General features: G+C 48.4%; 1 protein-coding gene and 1 long non-coding RNA gene across 2 annotated transcripts; both read left to right on the top strand.

The window, feature by feature from the left end:
• Positions 1–2,238: 2,238 nt before the first annotated feature.
• Positions 2,239–5,362, top strand: LOC123621886. Its single transcript, XR_006729304.1, has 2 exons — positions 2,239–2,302; positions 4,839–5,362. It is a non-coding gene; the product is annotated as an uncharacterized LOC123621886 (long non-coding RNA).
• A 2,572-nt stretch (positions 5,363–7,934) lies between these two features.
• On the top strand, positions 7,935–21,885 carry LOC123621732 (serine incorporator 3-like). Its single transcript, XM_045527631.1, is given in 6 exon segments — positions 7,935–7,999; positions 8,458–8,567; positions 8,615–8,644; positions 9,843–9,905; positions 21,138–21,824; positions 21,827–21,885. Coding segments are annotated over 6 exon segments (1,014 nt in total).
• Positions 21,886–23,707: the final 1,822 nt, after the last annotated feature.

Below are 23,707 nucleotides of genomic sequence, written 5' to 3'. Positions count from 1 at the left end.
GTAAAGACTATGACAAGAGAGGCAGAAGTGAATGATGCCATAGGACTAAGGAGCCTTGGGATCCCCGTCTATAGTTACCCCGAGCCGGAGAGCTACTCCTCTGCTGAACGGACACTCTCAGATGAAGAGAAGGGTGAGGAAGAGAAGCTGCAGGGTCCAGTACACTATGCACCTGCTTTATGATTGGCAAGACCACCGAGAATCCAAAGGAGAGAAAGGTGTGAGGAGCTGGTGGGCACTTAGCAGGTACAGCTACCTAGCAGCCGGCAGGACATCAGGCGGGAAAGAACAGACCAGCCTCTTCCACGTCCCGCCTGGGCTTCCCGGATGTTCTCTGCCTAACTCCAGACAGCTGTGGAGAGAGCAGGACTTAGTCCAGTTAGATAAGGGAGCTGGCTCCCTGCCGCCAATCAATCAGAAAGCTTTTAAGATGGGAGTCTATGAAATATGTATTAAATACAAAAAAAAAAAAAGAATGTAATGAAGTTTTCAACTTAGAAGCACTCTTGGGAGCCAGGGGCCAGGTTCTCACAGCATAAAACCTGCATTAAGACCTCATCCCAGATCGGACTCATATCCACCTTCCTAAGGGATCAGTGAGGTCCATCGGGGTATTTTCCCTTTTTTTTGGTGGGGGCGGGAGTCTGAAATTTGGTACTCTTCCTAAGAGCTAATTTCCTTTCAAAAAGAAACAAAGGCAACAGAAAACACTCATTCGTGCCATTGTGTTTTGCACAATCACACGCCTTTAAATTGCCACATTAAAAACTCTTCCCAAGGCCCTGTGGAGTTAGGTGATTATGTTTAATATAACCTTCTGGGTTTGGGTTTCATGCAGACCAACAAAGAATATGGAAACATGTAACTCCATACTGCCCAAAGTACTTCTGCAGTTTGAACCTCAATTAAAATGTTTGTTTACTTATCTGTTAATCTCATTATTTTTTCTAAACTCGTTCTCAGTCAGTGAGAGTGCAGAATCTGACGTCCAGTCATTTCTGAAATATGACTAACATAGAAACCTGGAGAGAGAGCTCTTCCACTGGGGGGAAAGGAAATACATAAACTCCCAAATGAACGTCTGAGAGTGTCCTTTAATTTCTCTCTAACAGAAACCATTTTCTGGGAGAAGGTATGTGCACAAAGGAGCAACTTTTTACAAATTTACCACCGATTTTATCGTGGTAAATTGAGCCACAATCCCAACGAGAATACTTACTATTATTGCTAGAAATGCATAGAGCCTGTATTTATTTTCAGAGGGTTTGGTATCATTTTTATTAGTTGCTCTTCACAAAAAGCAAAACAGAAACCACCCTGAACCTCTAAGAGGTAGATCAGATTTTATCTCTCTCTCTCTCTCCCTCCCTCCCTCCCTCTCTCTTTCTCTCTCTCTTCCAAAAAAGGAAAGCACACACAGTGATCTGCCCTGGGGTCAGTCGGCCCCTGGGTGGCTGGGCTGGGGTTAGCAGTTCTGGTCTCTGAACTCCCAACCTGCTGGCTGGACTGTCAGGGGAGCCTGCTCCCTACGTCCAGGTGGCGACAGCATGTAGCTAGTAACTGTGCGGACAGACAAGTCTTTCTCCCTAAATACTCCCCAGTGTCACCACCTGGCAGTCCCTGAGGGCTCAAAACGGCCTCACCAGTGAGACCTTCTGAGGTGGTTCTTTTGGTTTCTTTGTAACTAACACCCGCTGGATGGAGTCCAAGATCCTTCTTATTCTGAATTCTCTTCTGTAGCCAGTAAGTCATATTGTTATTTCTGCTATGATCTGGCCATGACCCCCAGGCTGTTCTGAAGTCCCCGCTTGTGTCTTCCCCGAAGCAGAACGTTCTTCAGAGAGAGAGAATGGCTCCCGTATCTGCCTGTCCAGGTGTGTGGGAGACAGCTAGGGACAGCTCCCCCAGCCTGGACCGAGCTGCCAAGCAGGGCGGGGACATCGCTGTCCTCAGGAAGGCTGGGGAAGGGCCCTTGTCAAGGTGAGTCCTCTCCTGCCTGCAGGCCAGCCACAGTGAGAGCAAACACACGGACCCAAGGTCCCCCTCAGTGGCAGACTCTGGGGCAGCGATCCCAGCTGATAGGGAGCGGCAAAGCAAGGTTGAGAAAACAAAACCAACAAACAAGAAGACTCAATAGGGCAGTCGGACAAGAGCCTCGGCTCTGCACCCAAGTCTCCAAGTTAGTGAATCACCCACATCACCCACAACACAGCGGGGATGGGCACCGCGGCGTTTCCCAAAGAGTGTTCTGTGCAACACCAGCTCCAGGAGGCACTTGGCAGAAACTGGGTTTCATTGTCAGGTAAGTTCGAGAAATACCACACATTATCCTTCCCTCCTCCCAGAGTCCCGTTGGCGTATCACAGGCTAGAAGTTGCACAAGAAAGAACCCTATTTTGTTCAACCCAGAGCTCTCCAAATGAGACCACTCGTAGCTCCTCTTTTGTAAGGAATATGCTTTGGGAGGTGCTGTCTCCTGCCATGTCCGTCTGCTCTGTCCTTTCCTCTCTCTGGCTGCCCCTCCACCTGGGGCCAGGCCCATGCCACGCCCCCATGCAGTCTCCCTGCCCTCTGGCATCTTCTAGCTAAGCCTAACCCCTTTCTCCACATGGCTCCCATGGTCAAAGACCCACCACAACTCTATGGCCTCCTGCAATAAGACTGGAATCTTCTGTCCCCTTCTCAAGTCTCCAACATCGACACCTCACCCTCTCTGTGCGACCGCGTTGCCCCCACTCAACACCACGTTCCCGCCTCCCACCAGGCGGGTCCCCAGAGAGGGTGTAAGAGCAGGGGCTTCGCAGACAGACACGAGCTTGGGTCCTCTTTCTTTCCCTTGTGGACTACATGGCTCAAGCACCTCTGAACCTTGGTTTTCTCATCTGCAACATGAACATAGTGAGACCCGACTCTCAGGGCTGTGGCAAGGATGGGGTGAGCGAACACATGTCAGTGTGCAGCCTGGCACCCGGGAAGCTCAAAGAATGTTCCTCATTCTTCCTCTGAGCCAAATATCCCCTGCTAAGCCCACTTCCAAATTTATGCTTATTCTGACACATACACACCCCCCCACATACACACTCCCACACACGCACCTTCTAGAATTCCTTCCTCCCTCCTTCCCCACGACACGACCTTCCTCATCCTCTGGGCCAGACTCATTCCCACCCCACCCCGAGGAATCCTTCCCCTCAAAGGCCTGTGCAGCTCTGCCCAATCCTGCCTTGCTCCTGCAGCCATGGCCTCAGCCGTCCTCTATCATTTCCGCACGTTCCATAGCGTTTCCTACCTGGTCCGCAGAAGGGCTGCAAACCTGCGGGAGCAGGGGCCTCTTCCTCCCGCTCTGTGTGGGCCCGCAGACCTGTGCCCTGCAGAGATGATGGCCGGCCTGGCTATGGATCCGACTCCGGAGGAACCTTGGGTCTTTTCCTCCCCGCTCTTTGAACGCCTTATTGGTTCTCACTGTGCTGCAACTTCTGAACCCCCACCTTGTTGGCACGTTATAGGGAAGAAGGAACAAACTCGAAAGCCTGCCCTCTTTTTTATACCCCCTTAACAGAATGCAAATCAACGAATTGGTCTGGGGGAATTTCGTCAGCCCACACTCAGTGAGCGCCTTCCCCGGGGCTTCGGAAAACACCTGCGCTGGAAGGAGCCTCAGCTGCGGGAAGCCCCGGCCTGCCCCGTCACACCTGGGAGAGGAGCGTGGAGAGAAATGACCGGGGGAGATGTCCAGAAATCCCACCTCAGGCGGCACTGGGAGTGCTAGAATGCAAGGGGTGACCCCCATCCCACCTGCTTCTCCCACCTGAAGGCTTCAGCAACTCCAGGGAGTCCTCCTCTCTGGAAGCCAAGCCCGGGCCTCATGTGTCCCCTCTCCACCCTGCAGCGGAGAGGGCCGGCCGCTGGCGGAAGCCTTGGGACCACCCTGCAAGCCAGGGTTTCTACACACACGAGCCAAGGCCTTGGCTTCACTGGGCTTCCTGTCGAGAATCCTTTCTCTTCTTGCCCAACACACACACACACACACACACACACACACGCACGCGCACACACACACACACACACAATCGCGGAGCCCTAGGGGGCACGACCCTTTTGGTGCCACCACACACTGGCCCATGTCTCAGCAGAACAGCAAAGTCAGACAGCAAAGGCCAGGGATTTTTTTCTCTGAAGCAGGACGATGCCTGCAGGCATCGCTCCCGTTTTACTGTGTTGTTCCACTTAGAAACATGCTTCCCAGCTGATACCCGCACCAGTAACGACCCCACGGAAGCTTTGCATCATTTTAGGGGTTCCCCTGGGACCTCCCAGCCAGCACGCCTCCCCCAAGGGCTGTGGGGAGACTGGCTCTCCCTTTCCTGCCAGGGAGCTCCCGAAGCTTCCCGAAGCTGCTGCTGCCCTCCTGCTGGCGCGGGCCTGGGTTTGCCCCCACGCAGAGAGCCGGTTATGCAAGAGGGTCTTTTTTCTAACTTCTGTTTTAAAAAATCAGGTCTTTCCTAACACAGATGGAATGCCAAGGAATCCAAAGGAGCCTTCCCGAGCCAGGTTCTGGTCAAAGCAAAGAGGTTTCCTGCTCTCTTTCTGGTTCTCAGTCCTCCACTCGGCTCAGAGATCCTTGTCCCTGTCCCTCTTCTCCCCTCTCCTCCTGTTCACTGGCCACGGTCTTCTGAGATAAGGACCCTGGCACTGTCCCGCAGTAATCCACAGCACCTTCTTCCCCGAGCACGCACACACATGCACGCACACATGCACACACTCACACTCGCACACGCAGTCGCCCACCAAGTCCCAGTTTCGATCTGTGACATCGTCCTTCCAACCTTTTATCCTAGGTGTAGACAACTTCGCATGGCAGAAGTTGGAATGCCACACGGGAGAGGCCGGGTCCCCTCATCTGCCTGTCAGCACCTCTTCATTATGGCTGGGCTAATTCGAAATGAGCGGACGCCTTGCCCCCCACCTCCCTACCCCGGGGGGCTCTTCTTACCCAGCAGATGTTCATCTGCGTGCCCACAGCAGGTGATAAGAGCCTGTGACTTCCCCGGTGTGCCCGGTGGGGAAGCTCCCGTCGGTGAGCCAGGAGCTGTCGTGGGCAGGGAGGAGCAGGCCGGGCATCGTGCCCATGAGGAGCCCGAAACACAAAATGGACAAGACGCCATGAGGCCAAAGGGCGCCAGGACGATGGAGGAGTGTTCGCTTCCTCACCCAGTTCCAGGGTGCAGAGTGGGTTTCCAGGACTCTTACGACAGGTTACCAGCGAACTCCATCATTATCAACATTCACTCTCCTGATGGTTTTTTTTTTTTTAACTTTAATTCTTAGAATCATGCACAGCAGATAAACTGCCAACACTTGCTGCCTCTGTTGCAAAAGACAGTTTTGAATTATTGGTGAGCAACTGGTGGGGGCAGAGGAGAGGGAGGAAGGGGCGAGACAAGGGAATGATGGATTGGAGGGGATTAGACTTGCCTGGCAGAGCCAAGTCAGACCTGGGACCGCCATCCTTGACCAGATCTGTTGAAATTCAGCAGCAGCGAAAGGCCATTGACAGGAAGCTGTCTCATTGTGCCCCCCACCCCCACAAAAAACCCCAGGGCTCAGCACACAGCAGGAAGCAGGGACGATCAATTGGGTAGAGACCAGGTAGAGCGGCTATAGTTGCGATGGGAGACCAGGAGCCAGGCAGTCAGGACACTGGCGAGCTGCCCTGAGGCCCCCCAGAAGGGATTTGGGTGTGGGTTGAATCCAGACTCTGCCACGCCAGGAGGATGAGCTCAGCCTTTAGTTCACACGTCCACACACGCCAGAGAGGCTTATTTTACAGGATCGTGTTGTCCTCACAGCCCTCATTCAGGGTGGGGCATTAACACCCTTGAATGTGCCACTGAATCTGTCAAATCCCATTTTGTCTGGGACTGGGTGCTTCATTGAGCCTCCCTGTGACGTCTGAAAGAACAGCAGCAGCCCCGCCAGGGGCTCCAGCCCCTGGGACCCTCCTTGCCCTACAGGAGGGAGCCCGGCCAGGGGGCTCAGCCTTCCAGAGCCTGCACCTGCCCTCACGGCCCAGCCTGGAGGAGCAGAGAGCCCAGAGCCACGGGTCCAAGGGGCTGGCCGGTCCCATCCACTCAGTGCCCTCAAGCCCAGAGCTGGAGGAGAAAGGGCCTCAGAGGGGCGCATGTCGGTTGGCTGTGCCCCAGGGGCTGCGGCATCAGGCACGGCACCCCACGACACTGGGTGTGGCACCTGTGCACACTGTGGGTGTCCCCTCCCGTCCTCCTTCCCTTGCTCTGTCCCCCTCTCCTGCCTTCTCTCCCTTCCCTGGACATTTGTGGGCTTGCCCGCCTCTCCTGCACTTTTTCATTCTGTTTGACCCTGAAGCCTGTTGATGTACTTTCACCTTTGGCTCAACCTACCTCAGAATTTAAACAGAAAATTGTTGCCACCTGCCCTGTACCATCTTGACGCTGCCTTGAGGTCTGCAGTACCTCCGTGGGCGAGACAGAAGCGCCAGAGGCTCCTAATTCAGATGGCACGGCTGAATTAGCTTGTGGCCAGGTAAAAACACTTTGTCGAACTTCAGTGCTTCGGTGAAGTCTTACACGTGCTGCCTGGGCAGAGGACCGTGGTGGAGAGAGGGAATGCAGGAACGGCAATTGCACCAACAGGGTGTGCAGACGGCATTGGAGAGAGGGGAGCAGGGGGCGTTCACGGGGGAGGAAGGCTAATTGATCTTCCATGGCGAGAGCTTCGTGGCAGGGTGGACCCAACTCGCAAGTTGTTGGGTGTGGGTTTGGGGATGCAGCTGTCAGAGAGAATATTCTTTCTTGAATGAGCAGAAGGCGTCATGAATCTGCTGAACATGCTAAGGCATTAAATTCACTGACACATGGCCGAGCTCATCGGCTCATCACAGCGGGACCGGCGGCCTTGGCCTGTGGATGCCAACCCCGATCAGCGGTGGACAACACCCCCAGGCACATCCTGAACCGCGGCAGGAAGCCAGAGGCCAGATACCAGATACCAAGCTGATGCTTGAGTGAGTCCAAGGGAAAATCACCCACCAGCCCCACCCCCAAACCCAAACCTAATTAAGACCAACCTGAGAGCTAAATATAGGAGACGGAGAGGAGACGGTGGAGAAGACAGCCATAAAGGAAATTCGTTTTTGACCATAGAGGTTGGAAAAGGCTCGTCTGTTCCCTCGGTTGGCAGAGTGGTTTATTGTGCAACCTGTGAGACTTCGCCCAGTACCTCTTATCTGGGCTGTCAGTTAAACTGACACAGGGTAACTCTCCCCACAACAGAGCTGTAATTAGCTCAGACCCTGAGCCAGGACAGGCCTGGGACGGGACACTCCCAGGTGCTGGTTATTTGCTCAAAAGGGACGGGCTCCGGCAGCTGCTCTCTCCTCTGGGTGCTCCTTCCCCGCCCAGGCGCAGGACTCTGTTGCTCCGGGAGAAGCCACGGGACAGGCCGTGCACCTGGCAGCCCACGGTGCACCGCAGGCTGTCCACACGCCCACGCTAACGTTTCCTGCAGCCCTTGGCTTCCCGGTGAGAATCAGAAGCCGAGTTAATAAGTTGGGCGTCTACAGGCCATCCCATGCCCTTGAAAGATACGGAAAGCCCTCAACCGTGTGATAAGCGTTGCTCAAAGTCAGAAGCCTACGGGGGAGGTGTCTTTGGAAATCCGGCCAGGGCTACCTTAGCCTTCCAGGCCCTCCCAGAAGGAAGGACAGAGACAGAGGTCCCTCACGCCCACCGGCCTGGGCTGCCCACTGAACACAATGGGCCCTAGGGTACACACTTGGGACACTTGTCACTAAGGCCAGTCCTGAATCCTTCTCCTGGACCCCACCAGCCCAGGTCTGGTTCTGCCCTCAGCCCCGTTTTGGGCGGGGGCTCTCCCATCACTTTCTCTGGCTTCGCATGAACATTCGAGAGATCGTGGTGTCTGTCATCATGCATCTCAGTAACAAAAATGTTTCCAAGCTGTAAGTTTACAAATTCCAAAGAGTTCCGATTTTCTCTTGGTGACTACTTGCACACTGCTGCTGCACCTCCTGACTTTTCTTCTTCTTCTTCTTCCTTCCTCTTCCTCCTCCTCTTTCTCTTCTTCTTCAGGGGTCAAATTCTTTCAAAGCGTTTATTTATTTGGTGTCCCTGCTTGCCTGGTGCCCTAAGCGTGGGCTTGAGCTGCCGTTGGGTGCCCTGTGCTGGCCTCACCCTGGCACTTAGCAGACAGCTTCCAGTGGCAACATGTGCTCCTTGGTCACCATTCTTGATCACCAGATGGCCATTCTTGGTCTCCAGAACCAGTTCTGGTGATGCCAACAAGTCATTAGCTTACAGCTATGGGTACAACTTGTCTTCTTAGAATGAACTTGAGCCAGGAGCCCAGAGACCCAGGTGCCAGGCCAGGCTCTGTCTCTAACCAGCCACCCCTCCCCAGAGTCAGTTTCCTCATCTGTAAAGTGACTAAGAGGCTGCTGCAGTCCTTTCCAGCTACGGTGGGCTATGCCATTGCCATCAATTGGATTCAGGCCCAGGCTTGGACAGCATGTGGCCCTTTCCCTGTGTCACCTCTGTCCCTCCTGCCTCTGGCTTAGTTCTCATCCAGGAGAAGGCTGTGGATCCAGGTAGCGACAGGAGGCTGAGTGGAATCCACTCCCCAAGCCAAGGATTTAGATCAGATTGGGATCCAGGGTAAACTCAATGCCCACCCTGAAGTGCTAACCACTGGATGAATTATTTTCACTTCTGCGAACAAGACCTCTGCTATCGTCTCACCAGCAAGCCTGCCACATCTGAAAACACTGGTGTCTCGCGCTGTCTTATGGAAAGTGGAAATGGGCAGGATGTGGTTTGAACTGACAAAACACCGAGGCAGCCCATTCCTCATCAGGGAGTTTGAAGCAATGGCAAGGAGGTGGGACAGACACTGTGACTTTCTGACTTGGAGCCAACCGGCCATGAAGTCTGGGCCTGCTGAACCAGCTGCCTGGTACCAAGATGGTAAACAACAACAACAACAAAACACACACGCACAACCACTGAAAAACAAAAACAAATCAACTGACGGTATTTCTCTTTTCAGTAGTAAAACATGACATCTGTACAGCAACTAACACACTCAAGGAATTTTCACATACACTTACTGCTTGTAATGACCTACAGATACATGTAAAGCTACGTTAACAGTCCCATTTTCAGGACAAGAATGCTGAACTAGGGTTATGGTTGTGAAGGCAGCAAGTGACAAAATGGGACCAAGAATCCAGGCTTCCTGTTCCCTGGTCCAAATCCAGTGTCTGGTTCTTCTGGACTTGTGTAAACAGAGTCCGGCTGGAGAGAGCAGCAGGCCCCGAGGCAGGCCTTCCCCGTGACATCCCTGCACACACCCAGGCCTGGATTTGGGGCTGCGTCCCCCTGACTGGGTGCTGGGTGAGGGCAAAGTTTGCGCCTGTGTTCCCAGCGCCTAACACCTTGCTGGCCTACTGAGACACTCAATAAACATCTGATAAATGAACGATTAATTACAAAGAATAAAAACACCCACAGGCCACTAATCTCCAATGATTTAGGTACAGAATTCTCCTAGCTACCATAGGATCTCATGAGAAAAAAGTTTCTATCCTCCCCTCTCAAGCCAGGTAGATGAAAAGCCTCTTGCTTGGCCTTTCTGGAAAGGAGAAACACTGGTGTGAAAAGACAGGAGTTAAATGAGTTCCTGGAAGTTGACAGTGGTCCACATTTCTCAGAACCGTAGAATTCACTGGTTTGATTCCATTCCGTCCTCTCGTGACACGAGGCTGCATCCTTGTGTTCCATCTGCAGGGACCTTCTCGGTGTGTTTGTCGACATCTGATGTCTTTGCTGAGATGTGCTGTGTTGACAAAGGTAACAATCCCAGCACCCCTGCTGATTGGCTGGTTTAGCCACATTTTAGGTGGTTGTCCTTTTGAATGACTCTAGGGGAAGGGACATGGTATCTCTGGGCCTCAGTTTTCTAATGTCTAAAATCCAGGTGATGATAAAAGCACCCACATCATGGATTGGGGTTAGGTCATAAGGATGGAGTGACGTCATCCGTGGACTTGCTCAGGACAGCGCCTGGCATAGAGTGAGTGCCCGATAAATGGCAGTTGTTGTTACTTTTGCAGGGTTCTTTAAGCAGCATAATAGTCTTTAAATCATAAAATCCCTGCCTGCTTTTTTTCTTCATAGACATTATCCAGAGCAGCAGACCTTGTTTAATGTTTCCCTGGCTTCCTTCCCTCTATTTTCAGTCTCTGGGGAGGAGAAGAAAGGAAGGACGTCCACATGTTGCGAACACCACCTCTGCAAACTCCTCAGATTAATTCAGGGCACTCAACCGAAATGACTTTTTATTTTTAGCTCACATGAGTCTTTAATATATGATAAAGGTTACACCACACATCAGCGGGGAAAGGAAGGACCACTCGGTAAATGGAGCTGGAACAACTGGCAAATTATTTAGGAAAATGTGAGTCTATTTTTATCTCTAACCACACACCAAAAACTTTACATATGGATCATAAATTAATGCCCTTCCAAATCCCAAATCAAATATATGTACTTCGGAATGAAGAATGTCTTTTTTTAAGCATAAAAGTGGTAGAGAGAAAGACATAGAGACTCGACCCCATAAGATACAAGCCTATGAGAATCACAACAATAATATAATCAGAGTAAATGTCACGCCAGATTAAAATATTTGTAACATCCGCAAGAGCCCATTATTCCATTGGGTTATTTATCTTTTTATTAACTCTTAAGAGCTCTTTGTGTATTCAGGAAATCAGCACTCTGTGTCTTGCGTGTGCCATGGGCATCTGTCTTCTCATTTGTGACATCCTCTGCCTCACATAAACTTGGGACCGTATGCAGTTAAATTTGTAAACCGAACAGTAATTGTAAGCTGACTTCATTGCATATATATCTATACAGTCACCTTTGATGTCACCTGAGATCTGAGCCCTGCCAAGAATAACATAAACCGCACTATAGGACGGTTGTTGTTAGTCTTAGTTGAGTGGGATTACCCAGAATTGGGGGTCTATGTTCTCCTGCTGCCTTTGAGGGAAAAAAATAGCTGGTAACTATTTTTGTTGGAATTTGGACAGAAAGCTGCCACTCTTAAAGCCTTAGAGCCCATGTCTGCTCTCAACCCATGCCTTCACGTCTGAAATACCAACCAAGTCACCAGCTTCCACCGAATGTTTCCAGAGGCAGAGCCAGCAGAGTTATTGCATCTGGGCGGCTGGCTGCACATGGACAGAAAGGCACGGAACATGTTGTGATGTCATCCTTCATATCTCCCCGTGTCTTCCCATCCACGTAGGCTACATATCGGTGCATCCCATTCCTTGACTGGTTTCCCTTGTGCTTTTCAAAGCTGGGCATGCGGAATTTCCAAACAAGAACTAGAACAGGTGGGCATGCAGTCCAACGCTCCTGATTTCATCAGTTGTCTCTAAATCTCCGTGAAGTTTTTATTAGCTTCTGGTAACCAAGAAAGAAAAAAAAAATAGCAAGTCATTTGTTAAAGTCATAAAGCAGAACTAAATGGATAAGGTCCTCTAATTGACCTCGAGGAAGCTCAGGGACACTGTAGATCAGCAGTTAAATGACTTGCATGTCTAGATTTAGAGAAGATGTCTGGCTCCCCAGCAAATTTGTCTGCCCATAAATTTCTTGATTAGGCTAAAGGCTTCTGCCAACATACCCAGATCTTCAATTCAGTACGTCCTTCATTTGAGCTAATATCTTGACTGAAAGCACGTTCAGAGTGACACAATATTTAAATTTAAAATTGTGCTCACAGCTTGTTTCTAAGGGATCAATTTATTAGTCTAGGTGGGAGATGGAAATCCTCAAGGTTGCAGCTGTGACGCCATTGCAGCTTTATTAATTGGAACCCTGGGCTGCAGGCAGGAGCCCCGTTTGACTTCACACTGCCTGCCAAGTATGCCTTGCGTTAAGCGCGTCAGTATTCCTCGCAGGAAAATACTGTTAAACATTTGTTTTTGATGGTCTAGTTCAGGCTCCACAAGGCATCACTGAAATGCCCAAAATAAATTCTTAGTATAAGTCACTGGCGTTAAAGATACGCCAGGAGCTTCTCGTAGTATCTCTACGACATCAAAACAAGGGTTCAGGTCTTTATTCAAAAGGGGACAACTGGTGAAAGAAGCTGGGGGGCGGGTCTTGGGACTTATTTGCCAGCTTTCCTCCTCTCCAACTATTAGAAGTAGAGATATATGTACAACACACTCCCTTTCCAATTAATATGTTTCTCTTTTTTTAACTCCTAATATTCTTTTTCATCAAGAAATAAGCATATGTGAAAAAAAGTATGAAAATCTCTCTTAGGAATGGTATAAAACAAACAAGGAACAATAACAACAACAACAACAACAAAAAAAACCAGGCAAGTAAAAAAAAAGCACTCACTCAAAATTTTTGATTTTCTAGATCTTTCTTTTCCCAAGCAAGAAATCTATTTTCTTCTAGGTAGGAAGTTCCTTCCTACCAAGTGTAAGTAAAGAATGCTCTCAATCAGGAAGAGTCAGAATGAAAATAAATAGGTATAACCTCTTTCATAATAGACTTTTTTGGGAGTCTTTTCTTGGGCGACTTTTGGTTTTGTTTTTCGCTTTACTGAGCACTAAGATCCAGACAACCAAATATTCTTATTGTTCCTCTGTCTGGTAGTTTTTTTCTAGTTCAAGAGTGGCACTCTTCAGGGGTCTGGCCTGTGTAGGTGTCTGTGTTCTGACATCTGTCTTGTGTGTCATAGACTTTATCCCCTGCCACCGGGGGGAAGAGCAAGGTTAAACCCAACATGAATGGCAAATGCCTGTAGAACGAACAGCAACTTTGGTCTTATGTCATTTGGGGGCTTTTATGATTTTCTTTTCCTTTCCTTCCCCTCAGCCATACAAGCTGTTATATAAAGGACATTTAGTTATATAAGGGAGGTTTCTCCAGATCCCTCAGCCGCCATATTGCCCTCATATGCTTTCTTACTACAGACTCTTTTTCTGTTTTTGTTCCTGTTAATATTATAGTATTAATACTTGTCTCTTTCTCTCTCTCTTAGGATCCCTCAACCCTTCTGATGTTTCTATAACAAATTCCTGTGTTAAATCCTCTCTGTCTGAAATACTTAGTTTGATCTCTGTGCTCCCACCTGGTGTCTGGCTCAGACACGATCTGACCCAGCTCCCAGCCCCAACTTTCCATCTTCCCACTCATCTTCCCACTGTGGGGACCAGTACCTGGGGTTGCAAAAAGGGTTGTGGGTAAGGTAATACACAGCTAAAATAAACCTGAGAAAATCACGCATGTTGATTAATGCAATTGCATAAATTAGTATACAGGAAAGAAAGGAGTTTTGAAGTCAGGATTGGGTCCAGATTTTCTCTGCCATTTGTAGGCAGTGTGACCTTGAGGAAGATATTTTGTTCATGTTTAATGGATTGAATTGTGTCCCCCCCAAAATATATATTAAGAACCTAATCCCCAGTACCTTAGAATGTGACCTTATTTGGATATAGGATCTTTGAGATATATTTAGGTAGGTAGATATGGTCTTGCCGGCGTAGGGTGGGTCCTTAATTCAGCATGACTGGTGTTCTTATAAGAAGAGGAGACATGGACACCAAGACACACAGGGAGGAGAATGCTACGCAGTGACAGATGCAGAGATTGAAGTGACACAGCTGCAAACCAAAGACTGCCAAGGGTTGAGAGCACTCGGCAAGGAAGGATCCTACCCAGAGCGCCAGGGGATCAGGGCCTGCCAGCACCTTGATTTCTGACCTCCAGCCTCCAGAGTGAAAAGAGGATAAACTCCTAGTATTTTAAACTATCCAGTTTGTGGTACTTTGTTACAGCAGCCTTAGCAAACTAATATGTCATCTGAGTCTCAGTTTCCTCACCTGCAAACCTGGGAAAGTAATGCTTTATGGAGTTGTTCTGAAGACTGAGATAAGGTAACGTATGCCAAGCACCTGGCACCGAGAAGGCAAATAGGACATGTTACTGTTAGCGCCATTCTGCAGTGTCAAGGGCACTGGCTCTCGACAGGACTCCTTGCCTGTCGACAGTGTCTGTCTCCCTACACACACACACACACACACACACACACACACACACACACACACTATACACACAAAAACACACCACACACTCCACATCAGACATACCACACACATCACACACATGTACAATGTACACACAAAAACATGCCACACACCCCACATACAGCACACACACACCACACTACACACACACACACCACACATATACACTATGTGTGCAAAAACACACCACACGCCACATAAACCACATACACACCACACAATCACACACACATACACTATACATGCAAAAACACCCCACGCACACCCCACATACACCACACACACACACACACACACACACACACACACACACACACACAGCCCAGTAGCCTCTGTTCTACGTGTGGCCCTGTGCTCTATGATAGCAAACTCCAATGTACCTTTGTCCCTTTCAAAACTTCTGGGATATTCAGTTCGGCCAGGCTCAGGCTGTGCAAAAGGTTCAGCCAGGTGCAAACATCCGCGTCCAGCGATGGCCCTGGAGGGGGACCTCTGGAGAGCTTCCTGCTCTTAGCTTGGCCCTCGTCCCACCTGAAAACTACTCCCCGTGGCTTTAACATCTGTGGCCTTAACTTAAAACCACGAGGAGTTGCCAGTTATAGAAAAGTTGAATGAGAAGTGCATTTGTTTTACATTAGCCAAGATGCTTGCCCATGATAGATAAATACGATCATAACTTCTAGTCCTTTAATGTGCCTTTTTAAAAAAAAAAAATTAATTGCTGGTGACAACCCAAACTCAGATGGAGGGAGACAAGCAGGTTTGGTTTGGTCGAGTGTGAATCTGAGTAGGAGCCCAGGGAGGGGGCAGCCTGGTCCCTCCGCCAGCACAGGCAGCCTGCATGTCATTCTTACTACCACTTAGAAACACTTGAAAGTAATTTTCAAAGGAAGTAGGTAACTTTCCAAAATGTCCACAGAGTGCAAATGAAAAACAGAGAGTCCTGCAGCCTTGAGCACTTGTCCAAGGCGAGCCCTCAGCTGCAGAAAGAACACAAATGTGCCCGTCACCAGCTGCTCAGAGCTGCAACTAGGGCAGCCACAGACCAAAGATGCTGCTTGCAAGCAAGTGCTCGCAACCCCTCAACGGCGCCAGCACTGCTCCCTCTCCTCCTTGTTGCTCAACAAATCTGTACTCCAGAAAAACAGCAGAACTCTGGACTGACCTGCTCCATATCTGAGTCATCTCACCTTTAAGCCATAGTTGGACGGAGCTTCAGAGCCATGAATAGCGCACCTCTCCAAAAAATGCACGACCGCTGAAGAGAAGCAGTCCCTGGGAACTCTAAACAGCAATTAGGCAAAATCCTAAATTACAGACTTCTCACTCCACAGAGAAATGCAAATTATAATTTTGCCTCCTGCAAAAGCCCACAGCCTGATTTTGCTTTCCATCTGCAAAACGCACCCCCCAGCGAGGGAAGCAGAGCTCTTCCCCAATGAGGATTTCTTGGGCGAGCTCACCGTGGGTCAGCTTTGCCTGTGCACAATTCCTGCTGAAATCCTGGAGAGAGGGAAGGGAGAGGGAGAAAGACAGAGAGAGAGGGAAGGGGAGGGAAAGAGGCAGAGAGAGTGGAAGGGGTTGGGGAGGGAAGGGAGGAGAAAGAGAAAGAGAATTTCTTTCCCGTTGTTTTCACCAATTCCAAATATTTGTTGGGCACTAACTATGTGCTAAGCACTATTGCAGATAAAGTATAAAATGTAACTTATGCTCAAGTCGTTCCTGATCTACACAGGAAACAAAAAAGCCAAACGCGATTTATTCAAGCATTTTGATGCCATGGGGAACGATGGCTGTAGGAGTTCCGGAAAGAGAGACAACTGAGAGCCTCCAGGCTTCCCCATGGGCTCCCACGCCTCCCTCAACACCACGCAGGTGGCCATGAGTCCCTTTGTGCCTCCCCGTGCCCAGTTCTCTGGTGATTGGCACAGTGTCACTCCGGGGGGTCCTGGAGTTCCTGGGGGGCAGGGGTCTCTCCAGACTTTGCACAGCCCAGAGCACAGTGCCTGGGACACACTGCCACGGGCCTGAATTGTTGATTGAACAAGTGAGTGAGAATAAAATGAACTGCAAAGTGGGTACCTGGTAGGAAACCTGCCAGCCTGTCCTTGGTGGTCTTTTATTCACCATCACCTCCTGTGTCCTTAAGAACCATCCAATGGGCTCTCAGGATACAAGGGAACAAAATGACGAGTCCAAGAAATGTCCACTGGGAGCCAGCCGCCCCTGCACTGTGCCTCCCACGTGCTGTGTGACTCCTGCCTTTATTGGGTGGTTGAGCCCTGGCCTCTTCCGGCCCCGTCCCAGCTGTGCCTGAAGATTTTGCTCCAGAACCCGTGAGCTCTCCACCCGGCCAGATGTGGGGCTTCCTCCCTCCTCCGTGTGTTTGGGGACAACCTCAGCGTCATGCCTGCGGCTCTTCTGAGCTCAGCAGGTGGCAGTGCAGGCTGGCTCCTCTGCAAGCTGCCCCCAGTGAAGGTCTCATCGTGGGGCCTCCCTTCCCCTGGGGTCTCCCCGCTGGGAGGGCCCAACACAGGCCTGCCCAGCTCCAGGTCCCGACCTTGTTTGAGCTTCTAATCTTCCGGATCACAGGGATTTCCTGGCTGCACCCTACACTGGACCAGATGCTCTTGCGGTCTCAACATCGGGTCTGAGAAAGGAGCTTCCCAAGAAGGCAGATCTGAGCTGGGGCTGAAGGAGCAGGAGCCCCCAAGCTACAGAGCCCAGGAGCTGAGATGCCCAGGTGGGAGGGAAAGGCGATCGGCAGCAGGGGCTGGTTGGAACGTGCCGCACACAGGGCCCGCACCGGCCAGGAAGGGGTCAGCCTTCGGTGGGCCTTGAGAGTTTTGCCTGTGGGCAGAGGACAGCCATTAATGAGTTTTAAGCAGAGGAGATAAATGGCTAGATTTGTGTTTTGGGAAGATAACCCCAGCTTTGGTATTTTTAGCCATAAAGGGCTGCCTAGGTTAATGAATCACTTTTTACAGGTCCTGTCTCCTAGGTACTCATCCATCAATACCCCTCTCTGATTCATTATCCAGACATCCAGGGCACTCAGATTTATGGGGATGTGGGAGACAGTCAAGTGTAGAATGGGGTTGGGGGATCCTAAACGGGGGTCTGTGAGTTCCCTCAGAACTGACGTTTTCATCTCCCCATTCCCAGGGTAAAATGTACTTTCCCCACAAGTCATTTGGATTTTTAAAATCTCTATTTCATACACACCAGAACTAAGTTGCTGTATACTTGTGCCAGCAGGAGATGATGTGTATAAATCATTCGATTAAGTTATTACCGGGTAAATCAAGAGCATCTGTGTGGGTGAGTCTGTGATCCCGATGTCAGTGATTCGCAGCAGTGCCTAATAATATCTCCATGTGTGCGGCTTCGCAGAGCCAAGAGGCTGGCCACCAACTGTTACCTCACTCGAGCCCTGTGACCACCAACAGACTGCCTGGATGGAACCCCAGCCCTGGCATTTACACGCTGTGCAACCTTGGGTAAAATATTTGACCTCTCTGTGCCTCAGACGCCTCATTTATAAGACAGGAATTATAACAGAACCATAAGGGGTGTTATAAGGACCAAATGAATGAATACACGCCAAGTGCCTAGAACAGTGCCTGGCACACAGTAAATGTTAGCTATTCCTCTTATTATCCCCCTGGCTACCAAGACGTGGCCAGAATCGCACTTAGACTTGTCACTTTTCCATAGACTCATCATTGATTCTTGGCCCTTCCGTGTCCAAGCAAAGAGCTTCGGTTCCAACACCTGTGAATTCCCATTTGTGCTACTTTCCAGCTTGAGTCCAGAATGCCTATAGGCCCCCAAGATTCCTTAGTGTGTGTCAATCCCCATCTAGAAAGTAATTAACATATCTGCAGGGATTTAGGATTGGGTGCCTGGCAGTGAATTACTCTAAGTCATTGTGTGATATAAATAAAACCAGGGCATTTGCATTCCCAGTTTCCAGAATATTCTAGGCACTCAACATTCGGTGGATAAGTGATGTTAAGGGCAGCAATAGAAAGTACTATCTGGGCTACTGTAGATTCATTATTTCATCATGCACATCACATGTTAGGAGTCAGCCTTGTACTATGAGTAGTTATAAAATGATCTCATTTAATTTACTAAGTGCCAATCTTAAATCACACTGTAAAGCTGAACGTAGTCCTGAAATCACATCGATTAATTCTGGCCAACTGGTCAGTTGCTACTTGATAAACTTTAAAATGCACCATTTACTGAATCAGATTAAACTGATTTAAGAAAACTAAATCTATAGACTCACAAAATTGGCAAATTAGAGTTTGTGTGATTTACAAAAGTATTCTTCAACTTTAAAGAAAAAGATCCTTAGGAAGTATCTATAAATTTCAAGCTTCCTATGAAAAAAATATTGTTCAATTTACTAAAATGCATTTTTTCCCAAGAATACACCCATTTTACAAGTACATCAAGCCATAGGACGTTGCTGTTTAGCTAAGTCCAAGAACAAATGTAGGTGCTAATAATTCAAGACCCAGGATTGCATGTCTTTGAATTCTCCCAGCCAACTGTGCCTTTATTAGTCTCCAACCTTTGGGCTCAGTTCTTAACTCTCTTCCCTTATTTCCTGCTTTGACAGAGCTAATAGACTGTAGGGACACAGGCATGCTAGGGGCACAGTGTATCATGATTACAGCAGAATATTCGGTAAAGCCTCTCATTTAAATCCCAGGGGGACACACTGGAAGCTTGCATGCCGCATGATACAGCAACGGAATGAGATCAGTGTTTCCCAAGTGGGTCTGATAGGACTCCATGAGATGATACCCCCACACGCAGGCACACATAGACAGAGTATTCCATGTTATTAATGATTCACTGGGCACAATAATAAAGACTAAGGACTTTTTTTAAAGCAAATCTTATCAATAGTTAGAGGAACAGTTCCTCCATCAGACACATTCTGAGATACCCTGCATTTGGGCTGATTCATAGATAGTTTAATAACTATCCTCAAAGACTACTGTTCAGTGTCAATTTGTAGAGACATGGCTAGTTCTATTCGGATGAAAAGGCTTTGTACTTGGCCCTGGTCAGTTTAATTTTCTTTTTCCCCCCATCAATGACTTGGAGTAAGGCATAGAATCTATGCCTATTAATTGGTGGTAGGAAGACAGCTAATATAATGGAAGGCACAGTCAAAAATCAAAATATTCTGAATAATGACTACTCATTGTTCCTTTTTGACTTGACTCATGTACCATCCTGCATTTATGTTTAAAAATGCCTTGTACAAGAGTATAACAGGGGAGAGTTGATTTGGCAATGGCTCCTGAACGGCCTACAAGCACGATCCAAGTCAATGCAGTGAGGCTAATGCAATCCAAAGCCACAGGAACAGAAGCTTATTGTTCAGACCATGTCTGGAGTATATATTCAATCCCAGATACTACATTTTAAGAGGGCCACTTGAGACTAAATTATGTGCAGAAGTGGTTGGACAGAGTGAACGCTACCATCACAGGAAAACCGTTTGAAGGCATTAAATATGCTTAGCTAGAAGAGAAAACTCTAGGAGGACCGTGTATTGATTTGTCTTCAGTATACAAAGGATTATCATGTATGTGTACGTGATATAAACCTTGATCTATGTGCTAAATGGCAGCCCAAAGCGTAGGAGTCAAATTTCCTTTTAAAATTAGGACTTTTTCATAGTTTATATGGTCTGATAACGGAATAGGTGGTCCTCATTAGTAGTACATGCACCATCACAGGAGGTGTTCAAACAGATGCTGAATTCCCAAGTTTGGGGGCAAAAAAAGAAGGGATAACACCAAGGATTCTAAGATTTTCTCTGGTTGTTTAAATGTTTAACTACTGCGTAGCCACTTCATTTGGGTGACAACTGGGATTACCTAGCCTGTTCTCTCCACGGTTCAGAGAGGCTTCTCCATGCCTACCTCTCTATAAAGTTCATACTTTAGTCGTTGGCACAATCCGAAAGTGGGGGAGCACCAGGGGCTGCCGCTGCAGAGGCCCCTGAGCTGCCCTGGTGTCTGCTCCTGGCCTCTGTCCAAGGACTGAGTCCCACTCATGCTTTACCACTACAAGACACCTCGACACCTTTCCAACAAATTCCTCTTTTTGTTCACACTGACCTTGGTTTTTACCGCTGACAAATTAAAGAACTTTAACTACAATCCCAGTCGCGTGCCTTTTAAATATTTTCTCACCATAAGATACTTCAAGTTTATTTAAGCAGGAATTTGGGTCGTAATTTTATAATATCGTTATTTTCCCCCTTGTACCATGAGCACTGAACTCCATAAACACTAAAGTGATAGGACAGAGATTCAGATTGGCCTCATAGTAATTCATCCTCCAGTGGCAGGCTATCTGGAAAGACCCAAAAAAGGCTGCTGGGAACAGATTTATTTACATTTTAATTTATTAAAAAATGCATGTCCTGTGATGCACCTTTGATTCAGAAGGCAACCCTTTATCACGCAAATACCAATTTCTCTCCGAAATGTCTCACTAGTGGTAAAGTTTTATACCTATCATTTCTGGCCTGGGACCAAGAACATGGCACAGAAACTAAAAGTTCACTTGTTACATGGCAGGCCTGACAGTTAATTAAGAGGCTTTATTAGGCTGGAGGATGGGAGGCCTCCCTGAGCCAAGTTTAGGACCCAGGTGGATCTCAAGTGTCAGGTGCTCAACATCGTGCTGTTAACTCCCCAAACTCCTGGCAAAACACAGCTTTCTGTTCAGAAAGTAACGGTCTCATGTGTCTCGTGAACAATTCCTATTAGGGATCAAAGCAATTTTTCATAACTTTGTTTTGATGAGTTAAGGGGAAAGAAACCTTAAATGTCCCTTAAAACTCCCCTTGGGATGTAAATACTGAGAAGAATGCACTGGGCCAAACTATATATGGATTTTATCGGATGCCAACCACATGCAGAAACAAAGCAAGGCTCTGACAAATCGAGACACGTCCGGGTGTACCTCTACCTCATCAGTATTAATCTGATCCTTTGCACTAGAGTTTCTCTTATATCAATCCACCCAAAAATTCAGGAACACCAGCCTCGCTCTGGCCTCCTGCAGTCCTCTAATCACCCTCTACACCATGTACCTCACTGGTCAGCCGTGTCCCATGAACCTGATCATTCCTGCAACCCCAGCCTGCTGAGCATCATTACACACATAACTGCACCAACTTTGGCTCCTGGAAATTCCACTGCTCCGGCCCCTACCTCTGCTCCACCATCAAAGAGTGGGCCTTTTCTGGATTCAGAGAATTTCACTGGGCTGCTGGTCTTTGTTCTCTACCTTTTGAATTCTAGCATCTGTAATTCCAGCAACAGCCAAGTAGACAAGTTGACCCTGTCAGGGAGTGACAGCATGACCCTTGGTGATACAACTACCAATGGTGCCAGCGATGAAGATGGGCAGCCTCGGTGGGCTATGGACAATGAAAAAGAGGGAGTGCAGTACAGCTACTCCTGCTTCCACTTAATGCTCTGCTTGGCTTCCTTGTACATCATGATGACCCTAACCAGCGGGTACAGCCCTGATGCAAAGTTGCAGAACATGACCAGCACGTGGCCAGCTGTCTGGGTGAAGATCAGCTCCAGCTGGGTCTGCTCCACCTCTACATCGGGACCCTGGTGGCTCCTCTTGTCCTCACTAACCGGGACTTCAGCTGAACTTGTGAGTGCCAAGGATGCTGCTATAGTGCCCCTCCCCACCTCCCCTGCAGGGGAGTCTCTGTCTGCCAGGGTCTGTGAATAATAACCTCAGGACCTTTAAAAAAATGCTTTAAATCATTCATTACCCAAAGTGATTCTGCACGGTTATAGATGTCTTGGACAGCTCCAGGCTTATAAGTAAAAATGATTTTGTTTATGTGTTAATTTCTAACTAAAAACACAGCTCTCTCAAAGGAGTTTCTATAGCACACATGACATCAAAAACAAATGCTCATTCAATCGGTCTCTTAAATGTGCAATGACTATCCCTGCATGTAAGAACATCGAGGGTTTGTTTTGTTTTCACTGAGGTGAAATTCACATAACATAGAATTGACTGTCATAAAGTGAACAACAATTCAGTGGCATTTAGTACCTTCGAGACGTTGTGTAACCACTACCCCTATTTACAAAACATTTTCATCATCTTAAAAGGCAACCCCATCCCTATCGAGCAGTTGTTCCCCAATCTTTCTTCTCCTCAGCCCCTGGCAACCACTAGTCTCTATGGATCCGCCTATTCTGGATATGTCAGATGAACAGAATCGTACAGTGTGTGACCGTTGTGTCTGGCTTCCTTCACTTAGCATCACGTTTTTGAGCTTCATCCACATTGTAACGTGAATCAGTTCTTCCTTTGTTTTTATGGCTAAATAATATTGCATTATATGTATATACCACAATTTATCTATTCATCAATTTGTGGACATTTGGGCCGTTTCTGCCTTTTGGCTACTGTGAATAGTGCTGCTATTAACGTGTGTACATGCATTTGTTTGATCACCTGGTTTCAATTCTGTTGCGTTTTTAATTTTTTTTTTTTTTTTTTTTGAGATACAGTCTTGCTCTGTCATCCAGGCTAGAGTGCAGTGGCACGATCTTAGCTCACTGTAGCCTCAAACTCCTGGGCTCAAGCAATCCTTTCTGCCTCACCCTCCCAAGTAGCTAGGACTACAGGTGTGCACCATCATGCCTGGCTAGTTTTTTTCATTTTTTGTAGAGATGGGGTCTTGCTGTGTTGCTCAGGCTGTTCTCAAACTCCTGGCCTCAAGCAATCCTCCCACCTCCGCCTCCCAAAGTGCTGGGATAACAGGCACGATTCACCGCACCTGGTCTCTTTTTGTTTTTGTGTTTTAAGAGATGAGATCTCACTCTGTTGCCCAGGTTGGAGTGAAGTGGCTATTCATGGACACAATCATAGCTCACTGCAGCCTCACACTCCTGGCCTCAAACAATCCTCTCACCTCGCTCTCCCAAGTGACTGGGACTACAGGCACAGGCCACCCTTGCCTGTCTATTTTCAATTCTTTTGGGTATACACCTAGGAGTGGAATTGCTAAAAAACCACTTGATGCTAGAAAGAGCTGTAACTGTTCTCTCTGTGCCTATTTTTCCCCAACACCATAACATACCCACAGGAAGTTAAGTAACCATCCCCAGAGCAGTGGCCCTGTCACCAGTTCTCTTGAATGAGAAGTGAAACTGCTACCTGGCATTTCAATGTCCTCAGGCCAGGAAGGGAATAAGCAAAAATGGAGGCCCCAGTGCTTGCTGGAGAGATCTGCGTTGACCGTAGGGAGAGCGGCACAGCTGAAGCCGGAACAGCGTTCGTGGATATCCAGGGCGGGGCTTAGCCCTGGGGGTGTCCATTTGTACCACCTGCCCCATGGTCAGGGTTAGCCAAGCACCACATCGACCCCACATGGGCAGAATCACCAAGGCTCAAAGTCCTCAGGAATAAAAGTTTAGGTCTCATCAAGCAACTGAGCTGCTGGGAAAA

Source organism: Lemur catta, chromosome 16 (assembly GCF_020740605.2).
Source record: "Lemur catta isolate mLemCat1 chromosome 16, mLemCat1.pri, whole genome shotgun sequence".
NCBI lineage: Eukaryota > Metazoa > Chordata > Mammalia > Primates > Lemuridae > Lemur > Lemur catta.
Note: the sequence above shows the minus strand (reverse complement) of the source record. Positions and strands in the feature narration are given on the sequence as shown.